The sequence below is a fragment of the Lottia gigantea genome (genome assembly GCF_000327385.1).
Source record: "Lottia gigantea unplaced genomic scaffold LOTGIsca_71, whole genome shotgun sequence".
Taxonomy (NCBI): Eukaryota; Metazoa; Mollusca; class Gastropoda; family Lottiidae; genus Lottia; species Lottia gigantea.
The window spans coordinates 613690-628875 of record NW_008710397.1 but is presented as its reverse complement, the minus strand read 5'-3'; the positions used below and the strand labels follow the sequence as shown (position 1 = coordinate 628875).

The window sequence follows — 15186 nt, the reverse complement described above, 5'->3', positions numbered from 1 at the left end:
CGAGGTTACGTCTTCGAGATTAAAAACAGATTCTGCCTGTGGATAAAATGCTGATAGAGATAAGCCGTTGCTTCAGGCACAAAAACCGGAAAGAATTTTTTTGTGGTCTAGAAGATCGAGATGTTCTGCACTTTATTATATTTTTACATATTTTCCTTCATTCTTTGCAAAAGTTAATCATTTATTTAATGGTTCTCTATTCATTTATATATTTTGTAATATTTGCCAACACTATCATTATTCTGACTCTATTTGCAGTGATTAAATTTATAATGTGGCTTTTATGCAGAAGAATTGATACACCATCAGTTCAAGCTCTAGCTCAAGATCATCTTAACGATGTGTTTTCAAACAGTGTAGCTTTAATATGTGGTTACCTAGGTAAGTTTTGAATGGACGAGATCTTGAATTGGAAGAAGCATCGTTCGGTAGTAAAGTGATCTTCTAATAACAAACTTCTGATTAACAGCGCATTTGAAATAATATTACATAGTCTTCAGTAAGACCTCAAATACCTTTACACAGCAACAGTCACCTCTTTGCAACCGCTATGAATCTCTCGTACCTACCGCAAAGAAATCGATTCTAACATAACAATCTTTCTTTGAAAATACATGATCTCAAATATCAGCAAGACAAATTGTTCTATAAAACTTTAATTAACTGTTGTATGAAAATATTAAGGCTTTGTAATACAAACACTGATTTCTTCACAAACTAAGACCCATTGCTTTTAGCTTTGGAAGCAACCCTTCCATTGGCAATTTGAAAAATGAATATTTTGAAGACCTAATTATTCCATTTTTCGGTGATTACATTTTTGTAACAGTATGTATAACCAAATAGTGATTTCTTAACTTCAGAACTAACAAAATATTTCAGGCTCTAATGAACTGTATTTGAAAACCAACATGTCCGAGTTTTCATTTGTGGACCCAGCTGGTGCTATACTGATTAGTTTATACATTGTTTATAATTGGTGGAGAACGGGGAAAGGTGAGTCTTTGGTCGTTTATCTGTTTAAGTTCAACCAAGCCAGTTTCATATTGGTGACAGTCAATATATATGGTACATGGTTGCACCTGGAGTAGATAAATAACAATTATTGGGCCGATGAAGGCTAGAATTATTTTCGAGGTCGTAGAGTGGCAACAGGTATAATAATAATCTCTAATGACCTTAACTAGAAAACATAATCTACTCCAAATACATCTTCCCTTGACGCCCATTAATTGATTTTCCTGTTTTCTTTTTTTTTTCAGAACAAATCAAGATGTTAACAGGACATTCTGCACAACCCGAGTTCCTGAGTAAATTAACATGGCTCAGTGTAAATCATCATCCCAAAATACTCAATATTGATACAGTTCGTGCCTTTCACTTCGGAAATAATTTCTTAGTGGAGGTAGACATTGTCCTTCCCGAACAAATGAAATTAAAGGAAGCTCACGATATAGGTGAATCTTTACAGCAAAAAATAGAGACATTACCAGCTGTGGAGAGAGCTTTTGTTCATTTAGATTATGAATTTCAACACAAGCCTGCGTCTGAACATAAAACGGTCTAAAATATCATATGAACATGATTTTGTATTTTCCACGATTGCTGGAAATCGTATCCTATTTATAGTTATGTCGAAGGGGTTAAATAAAATGTTATACTTCTATAATATAAAAATCGTTTTATAGTCCATTGAACAAAGTGTTATTTTGGTACATTTCGATGAACACTGTTATCACGATTATGACTAGATTTTCAATATCACATATATCATAACTCCAACACCTAGATTTTGTATAATTTGGATGGATACTTTATCACGATGATGACTAGATTTTCTATCAGTATTATACAGATCATTAATCGAACACTTAGATTTTGTATAATTTGGATGAACACTGTTATCACGATGATGACCAGATTTTCTATCAATATAATACAGATCATAAATCGAACACTTAGATTTTGTATAATTTGGATGAACACTGTTATCACGATGATGACCAGATTTTTTATCAATATTATACAGGTTCCATATGTAAAGAAATATCAAATCCAAAAGATTTGGCCAAGGATCAGTAGCCGTTGAGGTAATAGTGAACACCCCGGGGCCCAGGGGCTACCTAAAACACACATTGGTACACGATAAACAATGATTACATGATGACAATGCCATCCCGGAGTCAATATAATGAATTTGGTAAAAACACGACAAATCAAACGATAACACACTCATGGAAAACACAAGATGGCACATGGAAAACACAAGATGGCACATGGAAAACACAAGATGGCACATGGAAAACACATAATGACACAAAAGACGATATCATTGGCTCTTGTCAACTCGAAGATTCAATATAATGAATGTTATTTTGGTATATCCATTACATTAGTGTATTTAACCTGGATAATATTGATCAATTTACAGTCCTACTAGTAACTTAGACATTATCTTAGCGTGAGTCTTGAATGTCATGCTGTAAAGGATATTTCCTGCCCCCACGTCATTGATTTTTCCGATTAGCTTATAGCGTGACAGTAATAGATTGACTTCAAAGTCGAGATTAATCGAAACCGTTGCATGGAATTCGAAATAAATGAACAAAATATATTTTCCGCACAAAAAGCTGTACCCCAGGTTGCTTCTCATAGTCGAGGTTAATCAAAACCGTTGCTTGGTATTCGGAATAAATGAACAAAATATCATTTCAGAACGAAGAATGCCCAAGTTTGGTTAGATGTAACACAGCCAATCTTCTATAAATTTATTGTACATATCTGATTATAACACATCAAAAAGTTATATCTAGATACGTTATATAACTTTATTGTACACTTCCAATTATACGACAACAAAAACATATATTGGGAATTTATTATGTTATATAACTATATAATACACTTCCAATAATATAACAACAAAAACTTATATCTAGAATTTATTATGTTATATAACTATATAGTACACTTCCAATAATATAACAACAAAAACTTATATCTAGAATTTATTATGTTATATAACTTTATAGTACACTTCCAATTATATAACAACAAAAACTTATATCTAGAATTTATTATGTTATATAACTATATTGTACACTTCCAATTATATAACAACAAAAACTTATATCTAGAATTTATTATGTTATATAACTATATAGTACACTCCAATAATATAACAACAAAAACTTATATCTAGAATTTATTATGTTATATAACTATATTGTACACTTCCAATTATATAACAACAAAAACTTATATCTAGAATTTATTATGTTATATAACTATATAGTACACTTCCAATTATATAACAACAAAAACTTATATCTAGAATTTATTATGTTATATAACTATATAGTACACTTCTAATTATATAACAACAAAAACTTATATCTAGAATTTATTATGTTATATAACTATATTGTACACTTCCAATTATAATACAACAAAATCTATATCTAGAAATCTAAAGCATCTGAAGTTATTGTACGCATCTCAATCAAAATACAATAAAACATTATATCAGAAAGGTTTGGTTTCTGAAGTTAATGTTTCACACATATCTTATACATACTCAACTATTCACCAGACATTCAGACGTCAACCGAGATTAGAACCCACGACCACAATTTGTTCCACATAACCAAGCAAATAACATCTTATAAAGATCTAACTGATTATGCTGTTTCTTGTCCTCAAAATAGTATCGAAACAGCGTTAACGATAAGACTTGACATCTAAGATGAGGGTGTTTTTGTGCACCACGTTGCGCAGGTAGCGCTCACTTGACCCCTCCCCTAAAGCATAAGACCACAAACCCAAGCCATTTTATGCGACTTTGATTTAATTCGCAAGTAGGTAGGTAGGTAGATGACAAGTTACATCCGATTGTAAATGTATTAGAAGTCAGTATTAAGTCATTATATATTCCACCAATCAAATTCTCTGTTCAATAAAAGCTTTGATTGGTTAAAATAAATCATGACGTAATAGGGCCAAAATTTGATTGAAGGAGGCATTCTTAAGGAGGAATTTACACCGATTATGGTTGGTTAGAGTGTTAAACCACAGAAAATCACAAAACTGCATTACCTAGATCTGCATCTATTGTCTGGGCAAAATAAATCGTTTGATGAATGTTTTTTTCATTTTTTATTAGAATTGGAATAACAGCCTTAAAATAGTACTGTTAGTCTTAGAATGTCTTTGCGTTTATAATAGTAGAACCATAAAGGCACGTTATGTCTTCAAAATTTGTTTTACAGAAGAAAATTTACAGCCAAAATTTGGGACTATTTTTAGGGGAGAAATGTTTCTTTTCAATGCAAACTTGCAAAAGACATTCTAAGACTAGCAGTACTATTTTGAGGCTGATATCCCAATTCTCTTTAAAAAAAAATATGGAAAAAATTTTTAAAAAAATAATTGCTTTGCTCAGACAATAGTAAAATACTTATTTCTTGTGTCCACAAACTAGTACCGGCACATGTGAATGATGGATTATATAGTCACTAACACTGCCTAGTAAGGTTCGTCTAACAGTTCCCAAACCTCTCGTACCAGTCACAACGCAATCAGCCTTCTCATTTTCAGCTGTTTTTACAATAGCATTACCGGCATCACCAGTTAGTCGTAATAATCTACAATTTAACTGCAACAGAAATGAAATACATTTATCACGTTTTCAGGTTTGATTTCTAACTTACTTGATTGATTTTCTCATTACTATTTCATGTAAAACCATTATCAGAATTAAAGTATTACCATTATTACTTAAATAATCAATATAGTCATACTACAATTACCATTACTCAAATCTATTACTATCAAATAATTACATTTTAAATGAGACCAAACTTTCGTGCTGCTTTTATAAGCTTTTATCTTTTATATAGCCACTTCAGTTTGGGTCTAACGACAGTCCTCTTGAAATTAACCTTTTGACCCAACCTGATAAACGCCGCGTCAAAAAATGCCAGCGCTAGAGATGGTAGAAATTTGATTGGTTAAAGCAGACGTCATAGAGTTAGGTCAACAGGAGTGTCGTTTGATCCTAACTAAAGTGGCTATATTACAAATATAAGCTAATACTGGCGGAACGAAAGTTTGCAAAGGAGCCTTTGAAACGATATGGGACATTTCATTCAGGTATCTAATATACCTCAATAGATATATTTATCTGTTTTGTCATATGTCGCGGTTTTGACATTTGCGTGACATAGCTGAAGTCTGGGTGGCACCAAGAGACAGTACAAACCTGGTTCTGTTTCTCGAGATAGTTGATGTCGTAAGTCTGGAATTTTATATTGAAAAAGACCACACATGATAGAAATCGACTACAAGAATTTTGACAAACGAACCATACAAGTGATAGAAATCGACCACAAGAATTTTGAGAAACGAACCGTACAAGTGAAAATTATGAAAATTAGAAGCAATGCTGATCCTTACCCCTGCGCTACTTATTTTTTCTTTGATTTTCTGGATAATAATTTCCACCTCGGCCTCCTCTTGTTTTAATAAAGCATTGATTAAAGATTTATCTGTAGACATTATAGCTGTAATGACATTCAATAATCATAAATATCAGATCAATACTGGACAAACCGGATATAATACAATAAGACCACTCCAGGCTGACGGCCTCTTCCACAGCGATATTTTCTGGATTTACGAGAGTTAATTAAAACGTTCGTTGCCAAAGCATGGTTTAGCGATCCAATAATTCTGAATTAAGAATAAACTCTGCATGCTGTTCTGTTGAGAACCTAGTGCCAAAATTTAACAAACCGGATATAATACAATAAGACCACTCCAGGCTGACGACCTCTTCCAAAGCGATATTCCATGAGATTTTGTGGGACCTCACGCATCACCTCGCATCATGAACAGTAACCGGGTTCATGGTTCATTCGGAATTCTATGATTTACCCTTATCAATTAAACATAGGCCAAAAAACATTTTCTAATAATATTGCTCTGATCATTAAATTTAAGAAAGGAGAGTAAAGGTTTCAATCGATTGTCAGATCCAGAAAGAGAATATTTTATATCATCAAGATTAAAAAAAACCCAGTCTTTAATTGGTTAGAATTGTACAGTCATCGAGTTGGAATGAAATTAATGAATGCAATTTCAAAATAGTTCCACAGTAAATTAAACCCGTTAAAATAAAATTTCGCATCGCTACAGCTTACTCAGTGAAACAACTGGTAATACTTACGAGATTTGACTACATTTTTATAATCAGGACAGTGAGCAACTATTACTTCATTTTCTTGTTTATGTATATGTTCCATGTACCCTGTAAAAATAGAAGTAAAGATTTGAGATATTAAAGTTTTGAGTTGTGTCGCACATTATGAAATATAGTATTATAAAGTTTCGTATTTTGAAACAGCAAAAATGAAGGGAATTATTCAACTTAGAATAATGATAACAGTATTAAACAGAAAATAATAAGGAAAATCTTTATTAAACAGAAAATAATGTTGCACACATTATTATACAGAAAACAGTGACGCCCATTATTATACAGAAAATAGTGACGCCCATTATTATACAGAAAATAGTGACGTCCATTAATATACAGAAAATAGTGACGTCCATTAATATACAGAAAATAGTGACGCCCATTATTATACAGAAAATAGTGACGTCCATTAATATTCAGAAAATGGTGACGTCCATTATTATACAGAAAATAGTGACGTCCATTATTATACAGAAAATAGTGACGTCCATTAATATTCAGAAAATAGTGACGCCCATTATTATACAGAAAATAGTGACGTCCATTAATATACAGAAAACAGTGACGCCCATCATTATACAGAAAATAGTTACGCCCATTATTATACAGAAAATAGTGGCGTCCATTGTTATACAGAAAATAATTACGCCTATTATTATACAGAAAAAATGATGCCCATTACTATACCGAAAATAGTGACGTCCATTATTATACCGAAAATAGTGACGCCCATTATTATACAGAAAATAGTGACGCCCATTATTATACAGAAAAAAATGATGCCCATTATTATACAGAAAATAAATGTCTCATATTTTGACACTGAAAATATGATGCACCTTATGAGACACAAAACAAAAACCAGCATTATTCAACGGAGAATAATGAAGCAAATTATCACAACAAATATTTTATTGGTTTTAAAATGAGTGAAAATTGAACATTCATTTAGCTGTTGATGTATTTTAAATAAAGTGGGTCGCTGAAACAATCCGTCCTATCTGAGGCTATCTCGGTCAAATATTTCACCTAGTTGTTATCAAAAAATAAAACAATATCAATCTAAATACGTGCTGAGGCCAAAGTCTAAAAATTAAGATCAGATCTTAATTTACAAGGAACAGTTCAGTTTTTATTTACTAGTAGCAACAGAACTTTTTTGTATTCATATTATTACCTCTTTTATATGGAGATAAATGTACATGAGCCTTGCTCTTTTTTTCATTTAATCCATATATAGATTTTGTAATCGTTATGTTTATTTCCTGCATTAATAAATATCGTTTATATGAAGTTCTACTTAAGAGTATCAAGACTTTGTTTGCAGAGTTACTAATCTCACTGTAATAATGGGTTAATGCGATAAAACCTTATGACCATTGCTTTCACGATAAGCTGTCTAATGAGTCGTATTAATCGACCCCAACTGTTAAGCATTGGCAATAATATGGCTTAGAACATTATTGACCCCTTGTAACAGCGGTGAAAATTCTTGGCATTTCTTTATAAAGAAGAGCGCCACTCCTTGACCATAATCTGGCATATAACAGTCATTGGCCCTTATAATAACAGTGAAAGTTTATGGCATTTCATTACAGAGAAGGGCGTCTCGCCTTGACTATAATCTGGCTTATAACAGTGAAGGCAGATTATGGTACAGTCATATACCCCAGAGACCCAGAGACGCATAACTATTTAAGCTGATATACGTGACTTAAACTACATGTATTCATGCTGAAAACGTGACTATTGAAACCTACTTAAAAGTCCATAAGATTTTATGTGTTTATTTTTTGTAAATACATGTAGTCACAAGTCACTTTGTCTCGGCTAATTCTGCTGTAGTTCAACTGCCATCACCGGAAAGTATCTCCCATTGTTAAGCCGGGGGCCCAAAATGGCTCAGTACGTCAGCCGGTTACATGTTAACCTGAAGGTCCAGTGTTCAATACCGTCATATGTTTTATTTAATCCGGCTTCCATCTGTCATGCAATAAACCGAGTTAACGAGTACATCCGACTGTGTATGTTCAACATCCTTCCACAGTTGGAAATCCAAATACAAAGCGTAGGCAGATTCTGCTCTCTGATTGCCACTATATAGAACAATCAGGTGTAGAGAATATGACGTCAAACACCATTTCATTTCCATAAATGCTCACCATCATCTCAGTATTTTCCCACTGGGACAATATATTTCTGAGTGAGTTATTGTATCTAATTAGACTGTATGACAATAACGTGAACAATTTATTTATATAATAATAACGAGCATAATTTGTTTACAATGTGAATAACCAATAAGATACGGTTGTATAATTAGCTTTAATATCTATATTTACTTATTGTTAGAAATTATATCAAAACAGTAACCCGTGTAAGTACATACATATAGTATTATTGATCAGTTTGTAGTATCAATTCGTAATGAAGAGCTTGTCATCTACCAACCAACCTCATGTCATTAGACCTTCTTTCTTATCTGAAACCCATCTTAAAATCGTCTACAGACCTTCTCTTTCTTATCTGAAACCCATCTTAAAATCGTCTACAGACCTTCTCTTTCTTATCTGAAACCCATCTTAGTATCGTCTACAGACCATCTCTTTCTTATCTGAAACCCATCTTAAAATCGTCTACAGACCTTCTCTTTCTTATCTGAAACCCATCTTAAAATCTTCTTTAGACCGTCCTTTCTTATCTGAAACCCATCTTAACATCGTCTACAGACCTCCTCTTTATTATCTGAAACCCATCTTAAAATCGTCTACAGGACTTCTCTTTATTATCTGAAACCCATCTTAACATCGTCTACAGACCTTCCCTTTGTTATCCGAAACCCATCTTAAATTTTTTTTTTATCTGAAATCAATCTTAAAATCCTCTAAACGCCTTCTCTGTCTTCTCTGAAACCTATCTTCTTTGCTTGCCTTTAAACTTGTCCATTTTTATCTGACGCCCAAATTGAAATCGCCTCTATACATTCTTGACAATAATGGTTATGGAAAGCTACTAGATTGAATAAACTCTCAAGTGGTTCTGGAACTCTATCTGTAGTATTTTACTTTAATAGTTTCCAAGATAATTAATCTGGCCTGTATATCACAGATAGACCTTTATTTACAATTCCACAGCTGTTTCTATCATACTGGTCAAAGGTCACGTTCAATTTATTACCTCCTTTGAAGAGTTAATTATAAACTACCTGCAATTCTTACATTAGTTGACCCATTACACATGGCGGTCTGGTTTTAATCATGCATTAATGAAACATCAGAGCTCTGTTTCGAAATTTACCAGATCCTGACGAGGCAGTGTACATAGTTAGTTTTTTTATCTTAATAATTTTGAACAAAAATGATGTTTGAAATACATTGAAATTACATTTGAGTCCATTTTGACCACAGAAATCATCATTGTGTCAAATATTGGACACAATATTTCGTATAATATCATCATTAGTTTAGCATTGATAATTTCTCAGTCGAGTGCGAGTTTAATACACTTAGTGTGTACTTGTGGCGAAATCAATTAATAATAACACAGTTATTTTGTATCTCATGTCCATTGTCATAGATTGCATTCTTTTATATAGACCATTGTCATTGTAAATGTCAAATGACCTTTTCATCTACGTTCGAGCGTTTACTGGAAACTCACAAAAATATGTTTGTATAGTATCTACATGTATTTCGAAACATGCAATAAATCACGTTGTACTGTTTGTTTGACCTGGAAAATCGTTAAGAACAATAACATCTAATTCAATTGTCTTTCTTTCTCAATAATACTTCGAGCCTTCGACTTGCTAACCTTGATCTCATAAGCTGGTCTGTCAGTAAACTGGTATTTGCCTGTGAATTTTCAGTTGTCAGATCAACTTAATTCAGCGATTGATCAGACTCTCCCCCATTATGTGGTTATTAGCAGTCATTGAAATTTCAGGTGCTTTTAGATTCCAGTCGCAAGGTTCCCAACTACATGTACATGTACTTTGCTTGAAATACAGACAGCCCACTTGAACGAAAAGATCGTTTCTTCTGAAAGTTCGTGGTGGTGATTTGGATTCATGTAGGCTACCAGTTTCCCTTATACATGGGGAATGATGTACATGTAGGTTTATCTTGAACGTGGTGGGGTGAATCTGGTTCCCAACTACATGTACTTTGCTTGAAATGAAGACAGCCCACTCGAACGAAAAGATCGTCGCTTCCGAAAGTTCTTGGTGTTGATTTAGATTCATGTACCCGTTTCCCTTATCCATGGGGAATGATGTACATGTAGGTTTATCGAGAACGTGAGGGGATAAATCGGGCTCCCGACTACATGTACTGTATGATATTGTTTGAAAATGCAGCCAGAAGTCTGTTCGTGATATAATCAATACTTAACAATTAGAAATGATTGAGTGAATGAGCTCAGTCCGACCTTCAGTAAGTTGAATGGTTTGATTTGTTAGCAGGGGATTAAAGAAAGGCTACCTCTAGAAATGCAGACATTCAAACTTGGTTAATAAGAATATATTATATTCATTTTTGAACCTATCTAGAGTACAATTATACAACAAAAATCTAGATAATCCAATAAATCCATAAAACTAATTAGTAATTAGCCTTAAAACTACACAATTATTGAAAAAGGCATAAGCTCTGTTCAATAATTACGCTGTATTATGAATATATCGGATTATGCAGGTATTCTGTTGTATATTTTTTTTTTACACTGGTGAATATAGAAATATTAAAAAAAAATCTGAAACTCAGATTTTCACGCTGTGTGATCTTCAGACAACTGACCTATTTTCAGCCCGCATTACCACTGTTAAATATATATATTAAGTTTGAGAAGTTAAATTTGATGTGCATTCTAATTGATTAGTACACGATAGTAGGTGATTCCTATATATACGGTCTGACAGCCTCATTGATAGGAACCTGTGGCATCAACAGACAAACGAGGTCAGACATTGCGTTAGATCATAGGAAGCATTAGAAAAAAATGACATTACTGAGATAATTCTGTAACGAAATAAACTGAAATCGATACATTTTGATGGGTTTGAATTCATTTATATAGCTATGTTTGTATGCTTTGTTATGCGACGTGTTACAACTTTATCGGAAATGAAATGAATGGAGTTTTACGTCCTCTTCTGCATCTATATGGACTAATGAAGACGGGCAACGCCATGCATTGTACAATGAAGGAAATTTTGCCAGGACAGATCCATTAGCCTGTTCTTTTTCGATTTCCAAACGTCGAAAAATCGACGTGCAAAGTTCTTTTCAACTTTCCCTCAAGGTACTTGTTCGCTACGGACCATCCGTGCATAGCCTGCGACATGCGGGCCTCAACTTTTATCAGGGTAATGTATCCGGTCAAAAGTTTGAAATTATACTCAGTCAATATAAAATATGTTCCTTTTGAACAATTGTTAAAAAAGTTGAGCGGCGTAAGTACTAAGAACAAACCAGCACTCTAGGTAAAAGTACTAAAAATCAAGTAAAGACGTTTCTGCTCATCAATTCTTTGCAATCAGTCTAATTAAAATTATGTTTTTGATAGCGACAGCCCTGTTGAACGTTCGTCAAATTAACCTTTTATCCTAACTCGATGACGTTTCTTTTAACAAATCAAATTTTCTACCCTCTCCAGCGTGCTGCGGTGTTTATCATGTTATGTCAAAAGGTTAATTTGACGAACGTTCAAGAGGGCCGTCGTTAGACCCTAACTGAAGTGGCTCTATTAAAAGTAAAAGCTAATAAAAACAAGGATCGAAAGTTTGGTCTAATTTTAATGAGAGTGCTTCGTACTGTATAGTTATGAAATATGTTGGCTACAGATAACGAACTATATTTAAACATTACCTAAGTGCATTTAAAATTGGTTTTATATAGCCGACTTAATTGAAACCGACAGAAATTGAAAATGAAACAAAAACACAGCAGTTAACTACTTAACAGTTTTTAGAACCATTAAAATACCATTAAGTATAGATAAGAACGGGACCTTTATAGGGTTTACATGCCATATTAGCAAAATTAAGGGCACTTAAAAAAAATGTCTGCGTAATACAGAGAAAGACCAACACATAAGCATACCAAATCTTGCCTCATGTAGCTTTCCCAAGGATTTGTGGTCGCCTGGACCAGTGGCGGAGCCAGGTTTACGTCCAAGGAGGGCGAAATATCTAAGATTGCCCAAATGTCTGACCTAAAAACTTGCTTTCGGGGCAACGAGAGAGGGTGGTAAGGGCTCCACCACTGGTCCGGACGAACAAACACGCTATAATATGAGTGTATATTGAATACAATATACTAATGCAAGGTTCCAGAAAAGAACACTGAAATTTGCTGAAATCTTGTTAAATTGTGTGTTTGGATTTCAAATTTATAGCATCTATATATAGTTTACAAATTAACGTCAATTATAGTTAGTGGTTGAATTGAGTGCTTCGTGTTTATAGGCAATGTTGGGAAATAATATAATTGAGAAGAACCAGTTGTATTAGATATAGACAGGTTGTAAACATTCTCTTTCAAATCCAAATGTAATTATGTTTACGTTAAAATGCATTAAGAGGATGGGCCATGCACGCAAAAACTTTATATATTCAATGCGATTGCTTTTTACATTCTACGTTCTTTAGTGGGAGGAAGGAGATTTATTTGGAGGATGGGTGGTTCATTTCTATCTTGATTCCAATGACTTCAATGCGTTTCACTTTATGTCCAACGTCTGCACAGCCAAATTCAAATTGGCAAGAGAGATTTAATTCGATCTTGCATCGGACAGAATCTCGAGCAGCTGGATTGTCAATAACAGCTAGCTACTGGTAGTATCTTAGATCGTTGGATTCGTTGCCACCGTGTTCATGTTCTTGCATAGTGAATAATCTTATTGTCATCAACCCAAGCGTCGAAAATTGCCACCATCCAATATCTTGCAGTTGCCAGTAATCAACAAAATTTGCTTTACGAGTCGGTGCTTGAGCTCATGGAGTTCTGAAGCGCTCAATTCAAGATAATAAGATCTTGATAAATATAAGATAATGTTAAATGCCTTGGTTTAATGCTTATATTACGTGTATTGAAAATGAATGAAGCAGTTAAGTCAACCATAAAATATGAATACTGCCATATAACAGTCATGCGACGACGATCAGCAAAAGTGTAATAAATAATGTAACACCATGAGGTCAATTACATCTCGTATAGTAATATTCGATTATATTATGTAGTAGATATTATGTTATCGGCTGCCGTGTCAGCATTAGAAAAAAAATATCGTTTTCCACTAGCTGTCTACAAAATGGCAAGCGTTTTATGGCCAGATTGCCACGTTGGTATATTGACAATTAGATTACTGTGTATTATTTTCCTATAAAAATATTTCTCACGATATTTTCAATACTAATGTAAGAGGGACCGTAATGTAATACCCATTTAATATAGTACAGTATCTTCTTAACTGTTAATTGAAAATATAAATAAATGTGTACTCACAATCAAAGGCAAATAATGACGGCTCGCTACCATCCATTGCTATAACAACTTTAGTTGGTTTCGTAGTGGACATGGTGTACACTGTTAATCCAATAAACTTTCTGACTAAAACTAGTGATCAGAGAGTAGAAGTCACGTGATAATGTCGACTTTATCTATATTCTCTCCGTCTCTTCAATCATTGATTGAATACTTGATACTATCAAAAGGAAAAGTTGGCTATAAATCTAACACGCCGATAACTAATCATATTGTGTACATAATATAATTGTAGAAAAATTAAGAATTAGATTGTAAATGTGACGTTGGGTTGTAGAGTGACCTCCCTTTGGATTCGTCTGGAGTTTTACGTCCTCATTTGTTGTTATCTTGTTAGTGGTTTTTTTTTTAGAGGGGGGGGGGGGGGATTTGAGCCCGATCATCTTTTAAACCACGCCCCATATCAATTTACAGATGGCATCTGGTTCACTTTATCTAAATAATTTGTAAATATAAACCAATCAAAACGACCCATTTCATACCACTGGGTGTGGCCGTACTCATATGTAATATACATTTCCGTGCGTTTGTTCATATTTACAAAACTAAACATATGAAGAAATATGTTGATTGGCCGGTTTGCAAATCCCGTGACATGAAAATATAAATAGTTTCGAGCGTATTAATGACACATTGCCTGAAATCGGCTTCACAAATTTAAAGTAGGACCCTTGGGATGTAACCCCAATCTCCAGTTAGCAATCGACCATCCACGACTTCATCAGTTGATTGATTGTTACCTCGATAGAAAGAGAGCATGGTGAAATGTATACACTAGTGTGAGTAATCGAGATTATATCTTCCTGAGTAGCTTCCCTTGATAAGTTACTTTGATCTTGAGCTTTGACCAAAACCGTATTAGCCATTGCGCAGTTGGTTGACAAAAATCTGGTCAAGGACTCCATTATAGGTGTACTAGTATCACATTCATCTACCGTTACTTCTAAGGTGCATGATAAATTATTTTTAATCATATACTTTTCAAATAGAAATTTTAAAAACAGAACCTAAAAAATCATGTTGTTACTTCAAATATGTCGATTCATAGAGGATGTTGGTTTGTATAGAGGATGCGATCCGGAGGGGATTCACTGTACACAATATATCAGTTTTACCAAAACAAATTTAAAACCAAAAATTAAATGAAATTGTCAATCTGATCTGATCGTGGTGTCGGGTAACAATTTGAATGTTAAGGGTTTGGGTCGACTGACGATTCAAAGAGTCTCGTCGTATCTGTAAATATCGACACTTTTAGTTGTTGCTTGACTGAATTCAACAATTTATCAGCTTCATCAAAACGACAGTTACTTTCAGATTCTACCCACAACCAGGTCGAGCTGACAGGCGTACACCTCAATCCCAACCACTGAACACTACAAACAA

The 15186-nt window shown here is 33.7% G+C and overlaps 2 protein-coding genes across 2 annotated transcripts in view; one reads left to right on the top strand and one right to left on the bottom strand.

Annotated features, from left to right (window-relative positions):
* The window catches only part of LOTGIDRAFT_167973 (hypothetical protein), a gene marked incomplete at both ends in the record, with an annotated part of 7700 nt that extends 6133 nt beyond the window's left edge, over positions 1–1567 (top strand). The window contains 3 exons of the mRNA XM_009065855.1: positions 259–381; positions 883–996; positions 1263–1567. Coding sequence (XP_009064103.1) covers positions 259–381; positions 883–996; positions 1263–1567 — 542 coding nt within the window. The remainder of the gene's footprint in view (positions 1–258; positions 382–882; positions 997–1262) is intronic.
* Positions 1568–4456: 2889 nt separating this feature from the next.
* LOTGIDRAFT_167972 (hypothetical protein) lies at positions 4457–9495 on the bottom strand (the record flags this gene model as incomplete). Its single annotated transcript, XM_009065854.1, has 4 exons — positions 4457–4654; positions 5455–5561; positions 6227–6307; positions 9462–9495. The coding sequence occupies 4 exons, from the start codon at positions 9493–9495 to the stop codon at positions 4457–4459; spliced, it is 420 nt and encodes a 139-aa protein (XP_009064102.1).
* Between the last annotated feature and the right edge of the window lie 5691 nt (positions 9496–15186).